We start from the raw sequence: 22,476 nt of genomic DNA, 5'->3' as shown, positions 1-22,476 counted from the left end.
TTGTACAGTCAATATCATAAACCATTCTCTTCTATCAGGATGTGTCCCCAGCTTCTTTAAGCAGGCTATTGTTCAATCTTTCAATCTCCCTGCCAGAGAACTACAGACCCATTTCAAAACTTTCTTTTCCAAAATTTTAGAAAAGGCAGTTGAGAAGCAACTTGTTCATACACTGGAATTGCATAGGATGTTTTATAAATTTCCATCTGGTTTCCGTAAATTGTACTCCACTGAAATAGCTCTCTTTAAGGTCTCAAACGATATTTTAATGGCTGCAGATGCCGGAGATTGTTTTGTTTTGGTTTTATTAGACCTTAGTACAGCGTTTGATACTGTGGACCACCACATTCTAATCCACAGGCTAAATCACCTGGTGGGCATTTCTGGGACATCCTCATATCTCACAGACAAGTCTTTGTCAGTCTCAGCGGAAAACTGTTAATCTAATCTGGCAACACTGCTGATTGCATGCCAAATTAGCTCAAAATGGCCTCCCATGATAAATACAGAAAAGGCAGTATGAGGCGAGCCTGTCACTAGGAACACTATGTTGACATATGACAAAAACCTGCCTGAATTTTTAAGTATGGATCCATAGCAGCCACATGTAGAAGCATACATCTAAGTATAGATTTGTTGGCAACTTTGTAAGACTGTGTCTGACTGTGTCTGACTGTGTCTGAGCAGTGAATAGCCCAAGCTAAACCATTAATTCAATTAACTGTTTTAATAAGAGCCTCCTTTCATTTTTTGGTATATTGATGTTTTTCCCCCCATCAGTGATGGCCAGAGTACAAGGAGTTTAGAGAGAAGCCTGCAGCAGCATCCGATTAGTCACCCACCACTTCCGATTAGTCACCCACCACTTAAGTCCAACAAGAAGAGAGTAAGGTCCTTGAGCAAAGAACTGTCAAGTGAGGGAAAAAGACGATGCGTGCCATACCAAACAATGGGGCCAGAGAAAGATCAGAGCCTGCTCACTCTACAGTGTGCCAACAGACCTCAACCCCACAACTGAAGGCATCAAACTTTCCTCTGTCAGTGGAAACACTTAATTTTCTCTCTCTTAATTTTACTGACTCGTAATAATGAAATTAGTGTTAGACTCTTGTTTGGTAATGTTTGCTCATACTTGGTCACAGAGTTGTATCCAAATTTTGCTACCATTAGAATTTACTGAAACATAGCCGTTGTAAATAGTAATGACCAGTTTTAAAAAAGGTGGTAATTTGTCAAAATTATGAAGAAAATAACTTACCCACATAATCTTTAAGGGGTATTTAAAGTAGGGCTGGTTGATATGGACAAAATAAAATATCACAGTATTTTTCCACCAAATACCTCTTTCAATATTGTGATGGGGATGACATTGGTGCTTTCACAGAATGAGATTTTTGATAAATAATCATCAGTAATGTGGATATAAGTGGGTAAGGCAAATAATAGAACAGCTAGAACAGTCTGATAAGTTCAGAAAACATCACTTTACTGTAATGCAGCCTTTAAAACACAAGACAACACTTATCATATCACAATATCTGAAAATCTAAGACGATATCTAGTCTCATATCACACTATCAATATAATATTGATATATTGCCCAGCCCTAATTTAAAGGTGCATTGTGTAGAATTTAGTGGCATATAGTGGAACAGACTTGGCAGTAATGAAATATAATATTCATAAGTATGTTTTCATTAGTGTATAATCAAATGAAACTGAGAATCATTGTGTTTTTGTTACGTTAGAATGAGCCCTTTATATCTACATAGGTTCTCTTCCACAGTGCTTGCCATGTTGCATCACTATGTTTCTATACTAGACCAAAATGGACAAACCAAACACTGGCTCTGGAGAGTGCCTTTCACATCTTTTGTGGCCACCGTAGGTTCTCCAAAGCGGAGTGTTCAGTTGATTGCAATCTGCAACGTCACTGCCAGATGTCACTAAATCCTACACACTGGTCCTTTAAAGTTAAGTACCTAAAAGCTTTTATTGGGCAAATAAAAATAACATTCTTGCATTACCAAATAACATCTGTACTCACTTCCCTTTGTCCTAGAATTCCAGAAGAAAGTGCTTCAGCTCCTAATAGAAATAAGAGATTCAATAAAAATAACTCAGATCCACTGCTGGGACAGCATTTCAGATAAAGCCACCCAACACACAGATAGACTTCCAAGAACTGGAGAATTGTCTGGCAGATGAAAATGAGAAAGCAGCTTCAAATGATTCATCTTCATGATCATCTTTGTGCATGTACATTCAGGTGAAGTGGATGAAACCACTTAGTATTGTACGCTTTTATGTAGATACAATTCTTCTGGTCCACAGTCTTAAAGGGGACCTGTAATGCTTTTCCTTATTTTCAGTCATATATATAATGTTACAATGTTGGATGTTCATATTAAATGTGGCCAAAGTGTCAGATAACGAGGTAAATGTATGTAGAAGTAATCCCTGTGAGCAAAAAGCACTGGCTTCAGACTGCTGTGACCACTCGGTTTCCAACATGACTGGAGTTGAGCTGGTATGCTGGGTGTTTTTCCATTACACAGCAAGGCAAAGTAAAATAAATTGTTTACCTGTTAGAGGTGTGGTCGTCTGCAGCTCTTCGTCAAACATCATCATCACTGCGGCTGTTTCTGCTTGTACTATTCCTCCCTTCATTATTTCTAACTGATCCGCTGAACAAAGAGCTCCAAATATTTCCATATCTTGTTGTATCAACTGGTTTTTAGTGCCGCTAACAAAGCTCTACTAATTTGGTGAGGAACGTGTCATTTCCTGTAAATTCTTCACAATAATTATTCTTTACATTATTTAGTCATATAAAAGCTTTTAATATGGAGCAGGAAAGCTGCCTGTTAGACAGAGACTGGACTGAGGGGCTGCATAAAGGGCCAGTATAAGATAAATAAGGAGTTTTTTGAACTGTGAATCATGCAAAGGTGCTCTAGTGGACTCCCAGAATAAAAATATAGAGTTGGAAATGAGCATGATAGGTCCCCTTTAGTGAATTCCTCTGGGTCTCAGTCTTAATTAATTCATCTGGTCCACAGTTTTAATTAATTCAACAAAAACTTCCCAACATTTGGCTATGCTTAAATCTATTGTTGTATGTATTGTTATAAGGTTTTTCACAACAGTGCACCATAAATACTGAATGTGCACGCATGCATGCACAAATGCACACACACACACACACACACACACACACGCACACACAGAGTACACACAGCCTACAGTAGAATCCATCACTCTAGCTCTCAAGTGTTTCCTCCTCACAGTGTTCAGTGGCAAGATGCTGACAGAAGGGCATGCAGTGCTCAGTTCATGCATCTTATTGTTACATGGAGCCAGTTCTCAACCACTGACCTCTTTATTCACTGTACCATACGTTGTTAAAAAGGTGTCTCAGCCAATGCCAATTCATTGTGTTGTTATATACAACAAACAAACAAACAAACAAACAAACAAACAAACAAACAAACAAACAAACAAACACAATGATAGGGCACATGACAGAATGCATGTTAGATGATAAGAGACAGAAAAAAGCAGTTTTCTAAAAGCTAATGTTAGTGTTTGTTGTGACTTGACACTGATGACAAGTATAATTTGCCATGTTCATTTACATCATCATCCCCTCTCCCTCACTGAATAAAAAATAAAAATCTATAAAAAGTGGTTTGTTTTCATTTTTCATTCTGGCATCTTATACATTTTTTGCTCCCATACAGTGTGGAACTCCTGCATGACAGAAAGAACAGTTTGGAAGTCTGACTACATCTGAAAGAACGTCTTTCCATCTATGAAAGATAAATTGAAACAGCTGCTTTCCCTCATATTTATTCAGGAAGGTACCACAATGTCTTTTTCCAGGGAGTCTCATTTGATCACTTTCAAGCTTTACCTCTGAGTTATTTAGAGGGGTTTATTTTTGTGTATAGGGATAGTATTGCAAGCTAGGCACAGCAAGTGGCATACATATAATCAAAAGTTGAACAATGCATTGAAAACATGGAATATGTAAATCACTGATTCAGTCAGTATTGTCATGTGGATCCAATTGCAAACTAGGTTATAATATAATTGAATGCACAATTGTGTACAGTGTAGAATGAAAAGGAAAGTTGAAATTTCAGTGTTGACTCGCCTTTCAAAATCAAAACAAAATTCAACAGTGATTCAACCTTGATTCATGACATTGATTCACCCTGGCTGGGTACTGTTAACATAAATATCCTTTTGATACATATATGTTATCCCACTAAAGAATGCGGAGTTGAAATAACAGAATTAAATAATATTTAACATGATTATTTAACTGCAATTTTCTGGACATTTCAGTTTGGTCAGTGTACTGTGAAAGTACCACGGGAAGTGTGACTATGCTGTCATGTCTGCATTAGCACCATGGTAACCATGGATGTTTAATAAGATGTTATAATACATCCATGTTGGTATTCCCCTAGCATCAAGTTAGACACAACGGCAAAATTTCAAAGCAAACAAATGTTGTGACAAAATGTAGACAGAAATATTCAAATCAAAGCCAGCGATGTCACTATTTTGACTGTCAAACGCATGGAAGCAATTTCAATATGTGTATATGCTATAATAATTCAGTTCAGTTACCCTCCTGTGCAGAAGGGGGCGCGCTGCTTTATCTCCCGCCAGAAATCTCCATAACAAAGAAGAAGTGGATTTGTTTGACTGCAAACCCCCAGGAACAGCGCCGGGGTTTCACCCGCGAAATGACTCGTTTCACCATCAGAATTTGATACATTCGGAAAATCTCGACTGAATTATTTTATCCCCAGTCAAGTTAGCCGGAGGGCTAAACTGGAAGTTAGCCGCAGTTCCCCTCCAGTGCAGAAAGGGGCGCGCTGCTTTATCGCCCACCAGTAATCTCCGTAACGAAGAAGAAGAGCGTTTGTGTATTGGCTTCTGCAGGTAGGTATGCTACCTTATCAAATACATCTACTGAGCTTTGAATAATTTTCTTTATACAGCTATTTGGTATATACTGGTGACTGCGTATAATGTATTGTCTTCGGAGTGAGAAGAGAACAAGGAGCTGGCAGATAAAGGGTCAAGATAACTCGTGAATTTGCTTGCTTCGTGCCATACTAACACTGAGCTAAAGTCGGAGCTAACCCAGTGCAGTATAGTGTTGTTGTTCATTGAAAGAAATTGCAGTTTAACTTTTTCTTGCTGGTCGAAAAACGTACACATTTGATATTTAATAAACTATCAGCGTTGGTTCTTCAATTCGGCAACACTAGCTTTAAAAATACAATACAGTAAACGAACGTTAATCACTTGTTATCATGTTCCCACAGCTTTCGTCACATAATTATGTTCAATAATGTTCCCACCTTTTTATCCTACTCATACTGAGGACCAAATATTGTAGAAAAAACTTACCTTGTCGTGCTTTCCACTACAGTTCTATTATCACGTCTCTGACATTGTCTACGGCAATTGATGATTGATGAAGTTTCGCAATGGTCATTTGTTTTGTCAGTCAGATATTTTAGCAGCAGTCATGCTTTTCTATGCTTGAGATCCCTTTCATCGAGTAATAATACAGTCCAAGCCATCAGTGGGACAGCAGCATTTCAACAGAGGGTGGGGTTACATATAGGCGCTTGTGGTGTAGCTTTTGAAAACATTTCTAAAATGCTTATCAAATGACTAGTAATAGGCCCACACAGCAGTGGTGACAGGACGATCAGACTTAGTGAATGTGGCTGGCAGATTCTGTAACTCTCTCTCTGCTCGCTGCCCTTCAGTAAAATGGACAAGAAAGAGGAGCCGGTTCAGACAAACGGCAGTAAGACGCTGATTATCCGCCACTTACCGGCTGAGCTCAGCCAGGACGAGAAGGAGGACCTGCTGAAGTATTTTGGAGCTGAGTCTGTCAGGGTCTTCTCAAACACAGGTCGTCTGGTAGGTTGAAGCTCGCTAACACCGTGTGAACCTGTCATTTGAGTTTCACATTCTGAACAGATTTTCCATCTCCACAGAAACATGCAGCCTTTGCAACCTTCAGAAGTGAAAAGTCAGCAGTAAAGGTGTTTTTTTCTCTTCTTTTCTAGTTTCTAGACATAAAATACAAGGCTCAATCTAAGTCTGTCTTGTGCTGTGTTATTCACTCAGTCCTCCTCTCTTTTAGGCTCTTAGCAGGCTCCATCAGTTAGAGATTCTTGATCATACACTTGTTGCCGAGTTTGCGAAAAACCAAGATCATGTCACCGTGTTAAAGGACCCACCTGTGTCAGTCAGGTATGTTGCTTGTATCATATGAATTACTGTTGATCTGCACTAACTGTAACTTTCAGACTACTTCCTCTTCACTCATAATTTTGGGCTGTTAACCTTTCTGTGAGATAAAGCCAGACATTTGCCTTTGTTGTTGTAGTCTGAAGATCATGTTGTAAGCACGGAAAAGCAGAATCAATTTTCTCTTTTTTTTTCCCCCAGCGGTGGTAAACATGTGAAGGAAGAGCAGAAGAAACAGGAGACCAAACAGCCAAATATTCCCCTCATAGAGACCGGCATTGCACCAAGTCTTGGGTAAGTGTTGAGTGTGTGCACTGCAGCTTTTGATAGCGTTGCTGTGATATGAGAAAATCTTGAAATATGTTCGTAACCTGTTATGATATTTAAATTGCTGCATGGGGTGATTTGTTCATATCTCATTACTCACCCAATTATACCGGTCATCAGATGATGAAATGAATTTGAAATGAATCAATTAAAAATGCATTTGTGACACAAGCTCTCCACACCTGGTCAATGGGCTGTTAGTGTAGGTGTGTAGTGGCTGCCTGGAAGCTAGCTGACAGACTAAACCTGGATGGAAATCTGAGAGCTGAAGTCAGGAGCTGTCAGCGGCCCTGCGTCCAATTAGATAGCAAAGCTGCCACTGAGTGCCTGACAGGCCGTCTGTCCTGCCAGTTGGTGGGACCAGGTGGTCTTTGATACCTCTCACTCCCAATACTGACAGTCTATCCCGCTGCTGCTACAGTAATCCAGTCTCCCTCTCCTCATGTTGAAGAGCATCATATTCAAATATTAGTCCAGACTTTTAGTGAGGAAATATATTGGTTGGTTAGAGTTACACCAATATATTGAGTTTGGTCAGGATTTATCAAAAATTTTAAATGATTTAATGGTTGGACTTCTCAGTTACATTTAGCATGAGGTCACCACTGTGGAGGCACTGTTTCAAAAAAGGTCAATTGCCAATTTCATGGAACCTTCAATCTTGAAGCCATTTGTCAAGCAAAAATGTGACGCTTTTCTCTGTTTCATATGACTGTAAATTGAATATCATTGTGCTTTGAACTATTGGAGAAAATAGTGATTGGTATTTTTCACTCATTTCAGACATTTTATAGATTAAACGACAAATCGATAAAATTAAAAAAAAAATGATAGTGAAAATAATTGTTAGTTATATTTCATCTTTATCAATATAAAAATTTAAGTTTATTTGTACAGCACAATATAATCATCATCAAAAGCAATTCAAAGTGCTTTACAGAGTGATAGAATAATATAAAAATAAGTTATAAAGACAGACGCCCATAAACACACACACACAAAAGTAATTAAAAGTTAAATAGTGCCTTGAGATGACTTTTGTTGTGATATGGCGCTATATAAATAAAAATTGATTGGTTGATTGAAATAAAATAAAAATAATGTCTCAAACTTATGAGCCTTATTAGTCTTATGCTTAAGTACAGAAGATATAAATCTCTCAGGGAGTTGTACGTTTTTGGCATTTGGTTATTTGCAAATTATTCATTTAGTCATTTTTACTTTTTACTTAGCTTGTATAATGATTAGTATATTCTCTCATGTATTATTGTATGTTATCTAATTGTTATATAATTTTGCTCAGAAGTATTACAACTTTTTAATTAAAGGGTCATATACAGTATGAATTTCACATAAGGTTAAAGGTGTCAAATAATGCCATCAAAATTTACCAACATAAAAGTGAAACTTATTTTGTTAACTAAATTTGGCAAAGACATCAAAGATTTCTCAAACTCACCTGACCTGAAATACTTTTCTCTCCTTAGACTTATTCATGTTTTTGGTTTTATTTTGCTCTTTTTGTGCTGTAAAGCGTCTTTTGAATACACTGAAGATGGTAATTTAAATTATTATCATTATTATTATTATTATTAGTATGACTTAACCTAACCAGTAACTAGTGCCTGAACCTTGCACATGTGCATCTGTCAGATTGAGGCAGCTGCACTTTGAGCTCAGGAGGTTCAGTGCTGGACTGCAGGAGAACGGACGCATTTCTTTGTCCTTTCCTCGATTCTCTGTTTTTTTTTTTGATCAGTATTTCTTCTCTTTGCAAACAAGAGAACAACATTTTGTTGCATTATCAATAACGTGTGCACATCACTGACTGATGGTGTCATCCCGTCGTCATGGGAATGACATTATACTTAGATGTATTCATGGGCACATTGGGTCACTCAAGCAATGTTCAAACACAAAACCATTTATCCATGGATAACATAATAAGCGACACATGGTCCAGTCCCTGATTCAGGCTAATAGTCAACAAATAAAATCCAGATTTACAACATTAAATAGAAAAAAACAAGAATCAAACAACTAAATATTAGTAAGTGAATTGAGTAGCTATTAAGCCAACAATTCACAGCCTTCCTGCTTTAAATTGATCACATTTTTAATTGACCTTTGACTAATAGTTTTGACGGTTCTTTTCAGTCTAGTCTCTACGTCAAATAGCCAAGTGGCAGGTTTAATTACTGTACATATAGTGCACTGCCCACCCTCAGTCTTTGCTTATTAGGCATTAATAGATTTAGATCTGCTCTCTCATGCCGAGTCTTGCTTTATTACACAAGTACAAGCCTTGGTGCTGACATGGCATGCCGGTCCTAATATCCCTTAATGGCTGGGTTTTACATTTTGTTGGCTGAGTGCTTGTCATCTAAAGAATAAGCTCTCTAGCTAAAGCTCACTGGCTGGGCCACATAATAACGTGTCTCCATTATTTTGACATATTTTGCAAGTTTTTAAGTGAATGGGGTTCTTGCACTGAAGGCAGCCAGTTGCAGCTGCAGACTTTTAAGTAATTTTTGTCTTCTCCTCTCTCTTACAGGTTGAAATTTCAACCAAATCCCACTTTGAAATATTTATATCCACCACCTACCAGCGGCATTTTGACAAATATAACACATGCTCTCATGAGTGTGCCAAAGTTTTATGTTCAAGTGAGTAAATAATGCTTCATTTATATCATATTATTTTTCAGCCAGTACCCGCAAATCTTTGCTATGTAGTCATCTGTGTGTATGTATTTGTATTATTTGATATGAATTCATACTTTCCTATTTTAAACCAATGTGGAAATTGTGAATTTGCACAAAAATGCAAATGTGACAGCGTTCCAGCCTTCAGATTCATATTGTAAAATGGAAATATGATTCTGGAATAAGTGTCCCAGAGGTTTTTGAACTGTATCCAACCTCTTAAAGATCAAACAACAAACATTTGCTTTTTAAATTTCAATTCGGGGAGCAAGTATTAATGATAAACCATAAGTGGGAGGCATGAGTTATGGGTTTAACATTTCCCTGGGAGCCGTGTTGCCTGGAACTTCATTGCTGCTACTTCCAGTGTTGGCGTCTTGGTGGTGCTAGTGTGTTGCAGAGAAGCTGCCTTAATGCTCAGCGTCACCAGTGGTATCTCACTCCAGCCTCAATCTTACCTTGATCCATGTATTTTAAATGAAAATGCAAAAGCCTTGCAATCTGTTTTACATATGGAGCCCAAGTTACAGGCTGCCCGTTTGAGAGCAGCAGTGTATTTACATAACTAGCTACCACCCAGCACTTGGTATGAATCTTCAGATACTATAACTATTCTAATATTTGTATCTTCAATTACACAGGTTCTTCATCTGATGAACAAGATGAATTTACCATGTCCGTTTGGCCCAGTCACTGCTAGACCACCCATGGTAAGCTTGTTATGTCGGGGTGGGTGGTAGAATATCATGCATGAATGTTGGATGAAGAAGAACAGTCAGATTGCCTTAATTGTTTTGATGGTTTGGATAGAAATGATTTGTGAAACAATAACATCGGTTGGATTAGAAGGAGGAAACATCGCTAATGAAATGCGTCGGATAAGATACTTTATGTGCAAGGAAGGAACTTAGCATTTAGTTAAACCGGCTCCCAGTTTTAGAGGACCTTCAATAATAAGCGGTTTATTAATTTATTAAAAAGTTTGAGTTTTTTGGTAACTCTAGTGACAATTCATTACCTCAAGCCCACTGTGCCACTAAACAAACTATAAATACATTTTTTCCTTACCTGAAATAAGTGCAGATATTTGCCAAAGTTTAAACTTGGTTAGAAATTAAATATTCCTCACTACATTAAGACTACAGGAAAGTACATTGAGTCAAAGTCCAACTACGTGTGGCCAGTAGGTTACGCAGGATTCAAATACCAAAAAGGAACCCAAGAGATGACATCCCAGAATTCCTGTGGAAGATGGTGCAAAACTTTTTTTTTTTTAAAAAGCATTTTAGGAATATATGTTTTCAGTACCTAGTGCCTTCAGTCCTGAGAGCAGACAGTGGACAAGCTTGTTTTCTTACCTATAATCTAAAATTGAGGTGAAGACAGATATTACTCTTTTTGAAGAGGAAAAAATGCCATTTTAAGAAAATATCAATCTCTTATCTACATACTAATTGCTTGCTAGTACTACTAGTATCGTTGTAGGTCAGTGATTCTTAACCAGAGTTATTTGTACCTCAGGGAGTACTTCAGCGATTGCCAGGGGCGGTACGTGGAAAGAGTGTGGAGTACATCAACTAATTTGGTTTTAAAAAATACATAACTACATATTGATTCAGCTGTAACACTGAATGTTGCAATTGAGAAGGCATGTAAACAAATTGATAAGCGAGCAGAGAAGTCTAAACAGGTAGCTTAAAGTAATTCATAAATGGTTGAAATAAATATCTAAAAGTAGTGAATAAAAAAAGTTCAAATAATTAGAGAGATGTTTTGGATAAATGGTTGAAGTAGACAGCAAACAGGCAAATAAACAGTTGAAATAGTAGGGTGAATGTAATGGATAGAAATAGTATAGATTAAATTAATGAATAAATGGTGACAAAGTTGAAAGTAATTGATAAAAGGTCAAAATCATTAGCTAAAAGTACTAGATAAGGGGTTGAAATAGGTAGCTCAAAGTAATAGATAAATGGTTGAGATAGATGGCTGAAACGACTCGTTACTTCTACAATCTACAAACCAGTGAGCCTCAGTTTTGACAGAGAAACTGAATGCATCATTGCTCACCAGGTACCTTAGCAAAGAAGACACTCATAAAATCTGCCAGTTGAACCCAGAGGCGTTTGTAGGCTCAGCCATGTTATATTGTTCCCTACAGTTTGAGCTCCTGCCTCTTGCGCCACCCATCCCAATGCCTCCCCCCTTGCCTCCTGACTACCCCCCTTTACCCGAGGAGGAGATGGAGCTGTCCAGTGAAGAAGAATCAGAGTACGAGAGTGGAGATGACGAAGACAAGGAGAGGTGAGGAGCGGATAACCGCACACGTTAGAAAGGACTCTGCATGAACATTTTCTGAGGCAAAGCAATCGACTTTCATATTGTTTAGCATCAAACAACCACTACCAGTAGAGCCAGTGTGTCATTCATCAGTAGTAATGTTTCTACAAAGACACGTGGCTTGAAGGGAAATGTCTTTAAATTCCAATTGATGGGCATTTTTTTGTCCAAGGTAGACCTTTTTTTTCCCCCCTTATTCCCTATGCTTGCTTTATTTCAGGATTGTTCGTCTGATGGGCCTGGTCAACCAAGCATGCAAGAGACCCCTGAGACCAAAAACAGCTTCAAAGAGAAAGAAGCCCAAGATCAAGGATCTACTCTATGCTCCCAAACCAGACTCTCAGAGGTACACCAAAGGCGCTCATGCATGTCACAGTCCTCACGCATAACTCATCTTGAGACAGTATTCATAGGCTGGTAAAATAGGACAAAAACCTCCAGACAATATGTCTTCCTCATAAAGACAGCCTTGTGTAGCTCGGAGACTATTGTTTCAGCACCACATACGCACGCACTCCCTTAATGACAGACCACAAACTCTATTTCAAAACTATAAATACACACTCACACACACCGGAGTGTCTCCTAGCTGTATGTTTGCGGACTGGGAAATATCTCCGGTTGACCAGAACAAAATATCCCAACCTTTAAACCGCCCAGGAGTCGGTTTTATTGTGGGTACTTTTTAGAGGCTGCTGTTGAAGGGAACGGTGTTTGTCTCTGCTGTTTTCAGTGCTCCAGTGATGCAGCCCTCAGATGTGTTTGAGCAGCCCCACCCTGCCGGAACAAGGAAAATTGAATTTCACATTTCGGTTCCAGAAGTTTCAGCCATAGTGGAAGGAAGTGGGCCAGGTGAAGGGGCGCAGCGTGAGGAAGTCGGAGGTAAGGGCTCTGTTTAGATATCCACTTCACCCAGTGTATGATTATTTTCATTTCTAAGTAGCATGTTGATAATTTTTGTGATCAATTGATAAATCATTTTGTGATAGTGTAAAGGCTTGTCCCAAAAACTTTTATCTGACCAACAGTTCAAAACCCAAAGATATTTAATGTACAATAATATAAATCAGAACAAAGCAACTTAATATTTGAGAACTCTGAACTAGTGAAAGGTTTGAATTTGGGCTTGAAATAAGATGGTCAGTCAATTATTAAAACTGTAAGATTTTTCTGTTGATTCACTAATTATTTGACTGATTATTTCAGCACTAATAATGAATAGAATTAAGTTTTCTTCTGAGTTATGTGATACCATTTAGACTAGAGCTGCAACTAACAATTGTTTTCATTATTGATTAATATCAATTATTTTCTTGCTTAATCAATCAGTTGTTTGATCTATAAAATGTCTGTGAATGGTGAAAAATGTCGATCACTGTTTCCCAAACACCATGACATCGTCTCAAATGTCAGCAGTCCATGATGTGAGCAGTCTACAAGCCAAAGATATTCAGTTTATGATCATAGAAGACAGAAAATATTCACATCTGTGAAGCTGGAATCAGAAAAAATAACTCCAAACTATCAATAGTTGACAATTAATTTAATAGTTGACAACTAATCAATTAATCAACTAATTGGCAGCTTTAATTTTGATAGAAGTACAACCAGAGGCAGGTCAGGTCTGCCCTTTTCATTGTCAGTAAATGATTATTTTCTCAATTAATCACTTAATTGTTCAGTCTATTAAAGGTCAGAAAATAGTGAAAAATGCTGATTGCAATTTCCCAGACTCTAAGGTTACGCCTTCAGATGTCTTAGTTTGTCCAACCAACACTCCACCACCCAAACATATGTAGTTTACAATAATATAAAACAAATATTAAATCAGCACATTTTAGAGGCTGAAATCAAGAAATATTTGGCATTTCTGTTTGAAAAATTGTCAAAACAGCTTCCAGCATTTTGAGTTGAGTAATTATCCACGAATCATTTCAAAAACTATTTCAAAATAACATCCACTGTCTCCTCACGTATATTAGTCATTAATTAAATGCATCTCTGAAAGAAGCTTGATGAAAATGTCACTTTTACAGTTGGCCCTTAAAAACAAATCAGAGAAATACTGATATTCTGTAAATGTATTGGAGGAATTTATATATATAAAAAAAACCTCTCTTACGAGCAAGAAAGGCACTGTAAGGATTTGATTATTACCATACATCATGTTTATTATCACAGTTAAGCAGGAGGTGGTTTGATACTCCTATTGACATAAGTTAAAGCCCTTACTATGGGTAAAGTCAGAACAGAGTGTTACACAGCAGCATATCACAGGAGAAACTCGTGTCGCACCAAAAAGGTTTTACCATTATCTGTATGAGGAAATGTCATTGGGGGCACAGTCTGTGTTACTTGTCAACTGTGCAGTTCCCTTTTTGCCTTATCTCCCTTCTCTCTAGCTACAACTTCACTCCCTGGCAAGCCCCTGAGAAGTAAAATAGATCTCAAAGTCAAACACAAAAGATTTCCTAAAGGCAGAGGAAAGATAAACTATGACGGGTGGCTTTTTGGATTAGTCTTGTTTTGCAGAAGTGGGGGGTTGTGGGATCCGATAAACAATCTATTTAAATGAAAAGGGGAGGTGGGGGGCAGATAAGGAGGAGGATAATTTTAAAAGCAGTGATCTGGTTCTCTGCTGAGAGTGTATCAGAAAAGCTCCCCAACACTTCTCGCTCCAGTGCACACACACATACACCTTACGTGGATGACAAGCTTTTTTTTTTTTTTTCCCCTCCCTGGATTTGTACAGGCTCACTGCTCTTAGTAATTCCATCTACAACGAGCGTGTGCACATGCATGCTCTCCTGAAAAGTCTGCCAGAGTTATCCTTCCTACAGCCTTTCAAACTCATGTTTGCAAAACAGGAAAGGATTTTGATTTGATTCCAATTCTCTTTGTGCATATGATTCACTGTTAAAGCTGTCTTCTTTCAATTATCAGTACAACCTATTTCAACCATTATTTCTGCCAAAGGACAAAATCTATCGAATTATTGAACCCTGACAAAAAAGAATCATTATTTCCAGCCCGCTCAGTTTATAATGATGCCCTGATTAGAAATTTTAAAACAATCAATATGTTAAACTAATTGTGACAAAGAGGATTTGCCTCCCATCTCCCATCCTGAGCTTGTTTAGTTTACTGAAGAGGATCAACATTGCAGAAGTGATTATTCCAGCATCTGCTATCGGTAGACATTTTGAAAACTTCCATTTGTATTTATGCTGGAGGAAGAGTGTCCTCATGCTGTGTTGTAACGTGAAGCATTCCAAAAAAAATGATCCCCTCAAATCCAACTCTGAAGCACATAATATGAAACGCAGTGAAACAACTCCATTGATTTGAACATGTCTCCCCTTCAGAAGCGGATGAGAGTGACGTTGACCTCAGCGGCAGTAAGGAGGCGGCAGAAGCTGAAGGTTTCGGGAAGCTCTACCCCAGCGCGCAAACGTCCCAGCAGGAAGAGGAGCACAGCGACGAAGAGCAAGATCTCCCCTCAGACGTCATCTCCAGGAAGGAGCTGGAGAAAGGGCGGCTGTCGAGAGACGGTAAAAAATCAACTATATGGGCAACACAGTAGCGCAGTGGTTGCACCGTCACCTAGGATGGGTTTACTCTGGGTGCCTCTGTTTCCTCCTATTCTAAAGACATGAATCGTATGTATCAGGAAAGAGAAGTGGTCATTAAACTACCAATTAGAGGCAGTGAAATTGAAAAACAAATAAAAAACAGACCATAGAAGTTAAAAGCAGGAAGGAATGAAAGTTCAAATGAAAACCCAAATGTCTTTTTCCTCCTACTGTAAGAAATTCTCCTCCTCTCTGAACAAATCCTAATCTATAAAGAACTGATGTAGTAACAGTGGTTTGTTTGAAATGCATACAGTACAGTATGAGGAGAAAAACATCAGCATTAGCTTTTTAAGATTCAAATCACACCAAGATGATAAGGACTGAAGAGAGATTCAGAATAGCTGTTTTTCTGTGGGAACGGTCAATTCCGCTGCTGATAATTAGCTGCTTCCCTTCCTGAGCGTCTATATTATGTGAGGTCACGGCCTGAAGTTGAGGGTTCAACATCCAAGCCATGACACGTTTGTCGTCATTAGTGTCACCCAAACCCAAAACAATCGTGTATTATTACTTCAAGACATATTACGGTTATGTCCTCCAGATTCCCATGAATCCACATTTGAGAATAGTCGTTTTTCTAACTTATTTCTAGAATGGACGTCTAATAAACTATATAAACTGGGGAAAGGCTGAGTTGGGATACAGAGATATTAAACACCCAAGTATGATCTAAAATGAAGTGGTCGGTAGGTGTTGAGATCAGTTGTGTTCTCATTGCTTTAATGTAGCAGCGCATCTCTCAGTCTTTTCACTCTTAAATAAAACATATTGAGTGGTTGGTATTGAGTCGGAATGACTGGATGGATTTAACTTTTAGGTAGGTGTAGGCAGCTCTGTGATCCTTTGTACCTGTTTTTTAAAAAGCACCTTGCATCAAGTTTTTTTTTTTTTTTCCTCTTTCTCCTTTCTTTTAAAACAGAGATAAAAAGGATGTCTGTGTTTAAAAATTATGAACCGGGTGAGCCAACCTGCAGACTGTACGTGAAGAATATTGCTAAGCAAGTGGAAGAGAAAGTAGGTGCATTTATGCTTGACCCACTTATATGTGTGTGTTTGGCTTCCTGCATGTGATGCTTGTCCTCGAGTTGCTTAAGTCCATTCTATGTCTGTGTTATTAAATGTCAATTTTAAATTTTGCAATGAAATGTAAATCCTAAAATCTCACATATGTTATTGCTGCATTGTATACATTATTCAATCAGTTATATATTAATATTCATATGTTTATTTTTTTTTCTCCTGATATACATCATTTGTCTTCCAGGACCTGAAGTACATCTATGGAAGATACATCAACCCTTTGTCAGAAGGCGAGAGAAACATGTATGTTGTGTTATCTTTTATTATTGACACTAACAGTTTACTCACTAGTAGAATTGAAATCATCTTGCAGGTAATAAGAAAAGAATAGACAAAGCAACTGCAGTTTTTAACAGCAACCCAGATGATCTCGACTTTATTCCTTTCTCCCTCTGAAGCTTATTGACACAGTTTGCGTGTCACTTCACCCCATCTTCCCTTCCTGAGCTATTTTTGACTCCAGCAATTTGTCACTTTCTCTTGAGAGTTTTTAGTAATTCATGCTGACTGTGTGTTATGTTATAAGTATCTAACCAGACGTAGCGATCACGAGGGACATTTTATGTTTGTGCGTCAGCAGTACTTCAAATGAATATTCTACCTGAGTCATCAAGCTGAGCTTATGTTGAGTGGAAGGCCAGACTCTGAACACAGATGTAGGTGAAAAAACAAGGAGGATGCAGCTCTTCCAGAGAAAACACTTTCAGTGTCCTTTAGTAACCTGTTTCTCGACTGTAGATTTTACTTGCTGTTTGTGAAATGGGAATTATTGAATATGCTACACAAATAGAAATGATCAGTCCCTGTGAAAAAGGTCGCTGCTTTACAGAGCTTCATGACGTCTTTCAGCTAATTGTTTTGGCTGTCTCTCACCGCTCTTATCAGCGTTGTTTTCGGCCACAGCAGGCAGCTGAATTCAGCAAAAAAAAAAACAAACTCTGAATTTCTAATCTCCTTCCATATTTTGTACCTCGGAATGGAAATGCATTAAAATACATTTTTCATGAGCAGCACAAAATCTCGGCTCGGTCCTTTTGGTAAATAAGGACAAACACAATTTAACTGTTAAGTGCCTAAAAAGGCTGCAGATCCTTAGTAAATACCCCCATAGTGTTACTTGACTGACCTGACCTGACTTGTGTTTCACAATACTGGCACAGTTTTTGTCCAGTGGATCTATAATGTACTTGAAAACTGTCCAAAAACCCTTAATTGAATCCACAGTAAATTACATATATGGGAGGATCTTCAAGCTCTGGCTTGTTATTTACATTCACCAAATTACAGCTAACTGACAAATGGCTGACAAGCTTTCCTTAGGAATTTGCACTTTCGTTTTTAGGTTCTGCATTTCCGACAATGTAATGTTAGATTGCAGTTATTTGGTTCATAGGTTGCACCAAGTAACATATCCTGTGCTGTACGATATATGTACTACTACCCTTCTACTTGCTTCTATTTGGCTTCTCAGTAAAATCAATTGGTTGGAATAAAAACACGATCGACAGCTGTTGTTTTGTGTGGTTACAGAAGCAGATTTTCCTCTCTCATAACACTGAATAGCCACAGTATGATGTTGACTCAGCCAGGCCACAAGCCTCGAGTGATAATGATGTGTCCCCGCTTTGCTTTTTTCCCCAGGTTTGACATTGTGTTAATGAAGGAGGGGCGGATGAAAGGGCAGGCCTTCGTAGGACTCCCCAGTGAGCAGAGTGCAGAGAAAGCCCTGCGGGAAACCAACGGCTACGTTCTCTATGACAAACCCCTCGTTGTTGTATCCTTTTTATCCCCTCTTTGCAAGATGAAACAAGGACAAGGATTTTTATGAGGAATGGTGGAAATTCAAGTTGTGAGTTTATTTGATAGGGTTTATTTATTTAATGTGTAAAGTTGGGCACATAGATATACATAAATATCAGTTCTGTTTACCAATGCAAGATTCAATTACTTCAAAGAGATTTAATAGGGAGGAATGTTCATCTGCAAGCTTAAACTGTTACTGAACCCTTAACCAAAGGCACATTTCTTTGGGAAAAAAAAAGCTTGGTTGAGAGTTGGTGTTTGTGCGATCAGGTTTATCACCTCTCATCACAGACGTTAGGTTGGCTTTGGTTCTCGGAACCTTCAGGAGGGTGAGGACTAATTTCTGGCAGCCCTGAATAACCACCTGTTCTTCCTCCTCTCAACACTGATAATTGCAGGTCAACGATGGAACTTGTCTAATGGAACAAGGTTATTGATTTTGAAGGTGTTTTTAATGTGCATTAATGCGCATCCTATAACCAATTAGCTTGGCGACAGCCTATTAGTCTTTGAGTTCAAAGAATGAATAGAAGTCTGCAGTGTAATTTACTTGGAGATGTCCTGCATGTCGCTATATTATAGGTAAGACAGTGGCAGTGCTGGAGCTTAGACTGTAGTTTATCCACAAACAACTCCTGTGTTGGATTATATCAAAAACTAACACAGAGTTGTTGTTATTCAGCCATAAGAGGTAGTTTGGAAGCTCAAAATTTGACCATGTTTTGCCAACTGGAGTATGATGGTGTGGGTTTTTACTTTTGTGCTGTATATTGGATGCACAATTTCTTCTGTCTTGCAAAGATATTGGCTTGATATACTGACCCTAAGATGGTGAAGCAGCTTTCTCATCTGATCTTACTTCATTTTACTGGATGAAACAGTCGGTATGTGAAAACCTCAGTGCAGTGTTGGTTAACCGTAGTTTGTTTTTTCCTTTTTGCCGATGTGGCACTGTAAACATGATTATGAACATTAATTAATCAAAACAGCTTTGGCAGCTGTCTAAGTTCTCTTTATTTAAAGGACAAATGTTCATGTTAATAATAGAGATATTTCTTTAAGACTTTTTTTTACTGAAATAATAATAATAATGTTCACCTGAATTAGTTATCTAATATGAAAAAGTTGTGAATAGAAGTCTGCACATGCAAGTTTTGTTTTTTTTAATTATTGTTTTTTGGAGCATCAAAAAGTAGACTATGGTTCATTCTGGTACAGATGTCTTGTTAAGCAGTCAAAGGCAGGGGACAGCCAGTCCTAGTTTAGATTTCCTACAATGATTTTTTTAGTGCTAGCATGAGACTGCAGTGTGGCACTTGCCAGGAAATCCTCAAACAGCCTGCTACAAAAATAGTGGGCTAGAAGAAAAACCTGCATGAAATGCTAGCAGTCTAAAATGTGAGGTTCATTAACAGACAGCACTTAAGTGACAGAGCTTCATACATCTGGCTCCTCCCTCATTCTTTGACCTGTCACATGGCCCAACAATTTATCAATCTGTGTGAATGACAGTAGCTGTCAGGGAGTAAGTGAACCAGCTTTAGTATAACACGAAACCCTAGGTCCATATTTGGCCACTAGTCTTCTGGCATTTATGAGCAAACAGCTGCGACCTTTTCTCAAATTAAATTAATATGAGGCTGTGAGTGTCTCAAAGAAGAGAGCCCCTGTGGCTTAAACCTGCTGCATGCAATTTTAGGAGGGAAATGACAATATATGAGTAGGATATAAATCATCAGCCTGTCATTACAAATGATCAGAGTGTGAACCTGTGCTTAAAAGGCTGAAATTGGCTTTTCACTGAGGTTACTGTTGTAGAGTTTTTTTTGTGTGTATATTAAATTAGTGATGTTGCAGAAAGAAAGATACGCATTTCTTGATGTTTAAAAATACTAATATAGTAGTAAGAGTGAAGTAATGGGACCAGATAATGGAGCAGGTGTGTTGATTGGGCATCTTATGAAACTAAAAAGTCCTTGACTGAAAAGAAAATGCTTTAAGTGAGAGTAAACTTTCACTTGCTTAATGATGATGTTTGCTGTCTCCAGACCTTAACTATGAATTCACAGCAATATGCCAGATCAGCCAGACCAAAACAAGATAACACAGATACCAAGAGAGGACCAAAACAACGATGAACTCAACAGGTGAGTAATAAAGCATTTGGTGACCTGCCAAAAGAGAATATTAAAAGAACCGCTGATGTGATTACTCACTGTCTCATGGTGTTTCTGTATAAAAAAAACCTGATTATCATTTCGATGGTGTTTCCATTTTACAATTGTGTTTACACTTTATTTATTCAAGATGCCAAGGCTTCATATTGTGGCCCAGCAGAACCATTTGTATCCTTATTCTGGCATATCCTTTGTCTAATGTTCTCTGAAATATTTAGTTTAGTTTACTCCTCTTTATAAAAGTCTCTTGCACTTCTCTTTACGATGTTCTCTACCTTGTTTGACTGAATTTCAGGTGATGGTCGTCAGATGTCATCTTCATCTTTTATTATTAAATAAAAATATTTTATTAAAATAACTTTTGTCATGTTTTCTTCCAATCACATCATCAAACATATGTTACCATTTGTGGGTACACTTCAGTCAAACTATCATAACTGATTATCTTTAGTCCCAAACTTAAAGTCCTTACAGCCGAGTAAATACAGACTGGGGAAGGTATACAAGATCTAGATTGGCTCTGCGGCAGATGGTACGCTGTCAATACAGTGGAAAAACCACAGTCCTGAAGAGACGGCAAACAAACCAAACAGACTACAGTCTGTGGGAAATTGCTGGGACTGGGTTAGATTACCTTTACAATCCCTGGCTGGCCCCATCTGTGTGATTACTGAGGGTAAACCTTGGAGGATGAACTTCTCCCCTCAACAGCCATCATATCATAAGATTTGGAAATTAAATTGGTTTTTGTCCTCTTTAGGTGTAAGCAATACTCAAGTGTACTGGGTGCATGTCAATCAAAGCTGACTTAAAGTTTGTGATCTTCTAGGTATCAAAAGAGGAACAAACATTAAATTGCTGTGGTGAGTCATCTAAATGTAGTCTGGATTGGTTCAGTTTTACACCACTTCTGGTAGTTCAATGATAAAAGCTGCTCTGCTGCTCTTTGCTTTGATGCAATTTAAGATGAAGATTTCAGACATTTACCCACTCCAAATAACTCTAATGATATATTTTATCCCTCTTAATCATGCATCAAACTGTCTTAAATCTCTTTGTACCACAAGAAGGTTTTTTTTTGACCAAAGTCCATTCAAATTTTTGTTCTTTTTCAGTTGAGGGAACCCATGGCTCCAAAATCAAGCTTCTAGGTTTAAAGACTCAACATGGAACTGATTTTGTGATCCGAATATGTGAATGAGACTGTTGCCCAGAAATATTTCAGAAAGCAGCCCTGATACAACAGGCCATTTCATTAAAAGACAGGCCAGAAGGCACATAACACTCTGTAGCTCACCAGGAATAGTATCACAGCTCTTGTCATGCAACCTAGTTTGTCTCTCCATTCAGATTTGTCATTACAGGGCATCATCATCACGGTCATCTTCAAATCAGAAGAATCTTCAAAAGAAAGTTGCTTCCATTTTAATGCAGGCATGTTGCACTGTGAAACCTCAATGCAATTTATTCAGTTTAACCATCAACCATTTACTTCTTTAAATATCCCCTCACAATGCAGATGTTTCATTGCACAGCACATTTCCACAACACTTACCAATCATGAATCAAGAATGGAATGTGGAAAGATAAAAATCCATGGTGTTCGGTGACACAGCAACAACAATTTGCATAGCAAAGTCCAGTTTAATCAAATTTACACTCTGTAGTGATGGTGTGGATGATGTAAAGGGGATGTAATCTTCAGATGCAACAATGGGATGTGATTGACTTCGAAATCCTCCAGAGAGGAAAATCACCATAATGAAACAATTATCTGTGCCTCAAATTGTGATACAAGAGTCAAAAGTGTGCCATCGTGTGTTTTATTATAGAATAAGCCTTTTTAAAAAGCTGTTAAAATGCAACTCTATTCCATTTATTTACTGTAATAGTTTACAGAAATAGGCAGTATGATTTAGATTGATTAATCTTAATGGTAAATCCACTGCACTTCTCCCAATTTAACTTCTGAGACTTTTCTGTAAAAATCTGTTGTAGTTCATTAAATCCCACCCCTGCTCATGAGTTCAGTGTCTCTCCAGTTAGGATCCAGGCACCCGGGGTTATCAATCACATGTGCCCGTGTGGTTCGACCCGTGGCTCATACGTCAACGCCAG

At 38.1% G+C, this 22,476-nt stretch overlaps 2 protein-coding genes across 5 annotated transcripts in view; one reads left to right on the top strand and one right to left on the bottom strand.

The window, feature by feature from the left end:
* The window catches only part of col11a1a (collagen, type XI, alpha 1a), a 119,822-nt gene extending 114,049 nt beyond the window's left edge, over positions 1 to 5,773 (bottom strand). Inside the window, exon 1 of one of the 2 annotated variants that reach the window (XM_042398817.1) lies at positions 5,434 to 5,773. The gene's annotated coding sequence lies outside the window, so the exon portion shown is untranslated. Of the gene's footprint in view, positions 1 to 4,641; positions 4,713 to 5,433 lie in introns of those variants that run through there. The other variant, XM_042398816.1, reaches the window with a different exon arrangement.
* On the top strand, positions 4,741 to 20,691 carry rnpc3 (RNA-binding region (RNP1, RRM) containing 3). 3 transcript variants are annotated; one of them, XM_042398824.1, is made up of 16 exons: positions 4,741 to 4,959; positions 5,802 to 5,958; positions 6,036 to 6,083; positions 6,185 to 6,294; positions 6,493 to 6,585; positions 9,173 to 9,284; positions 9,965 to 10,033; positions 11,485 to 11,627; positions 11,884 to 12,009; positions 12,397 to 12,545; positions 15,029 to 15,214; positions 16,218 to 16,312; positions 16,563 to 16,621; positions 18,020 to 18,152; positions 20,251 to 20,328; positions 20,489 to 20,691. In XM_042398824.1, the coding sequence occupies exons 2-15, from the start codon at positions 5,806 to 5,808 to the stop codon at positions 20,317 to 20,319; spliced, it is 1,545 nt and encodes a 514-aa protein (XP_042254758.1). In that variant the 5' UTR covers positions 4,741 to 4,959; positions 5,802 to 5,805; the 3' UTR covers positions 20,320 to 20,328; positions 20,489 to 20,691. The 3 variants fall into 3 exon arrangements, with proteins under 3 accessions (XP_042254758.1, XP_042254757.1, XP_042254759.1); XM_042398823.1 differs by having other exon boundaries at positions 4,741 to 4,963; XM_042398825.1 differs by lacking the exon at positions 4,741 to 4,959 and adding an exon at positions 4,997 to 5,097.
* Positions 20,692 to 22,476: the final 1,785 nt, after the last annotated feature.

Source organism: Thunnus maccoyii, chromosome 21 (assembly GCF_910596095.1).
Source record: "Thunnus maccoyii chromosome 21, fThuMac1.1, whole genome shotgun sequence".
NCBI classification, from domain to species: domain Eukaryota; kingdom Metazoa; phylum Chordata; class Actinopteri; order Scombriformes; family Scombridae; genus Thunnus; species Thunnus maccoyii.
The sequence above is the reverse complement of the archived record's forward strand: the minus strand, read 5'-3'. Positions and strand labels throughout refer to the sequence as shown.

Bases quoted from the DNA above. Each gene is read 5' to 3' on its own strand.
- rnpc3 (XM_042398824.1), top strand. From the start codon at position 5,806: ATGGACAAGAAAGAGGAGCCGGTTCAGACAAACGGCAGTAAGACGCTG. The intron at 12,546-15,028 runs GTAAGGGCTCTG...TCTCCCCTTCAG, and splicing joins GCAGCGTGAGGAAGTCGGAG to AAGCGGATGAGAGTGACGTT. The intron at 16,313-16,562 runs GTAGGTGCATTT...TTTGTCTTCCAG, and splicing joins CTAAGCAAGTGGAAGAGAAA to GACCTGAAGTACATCTATGG.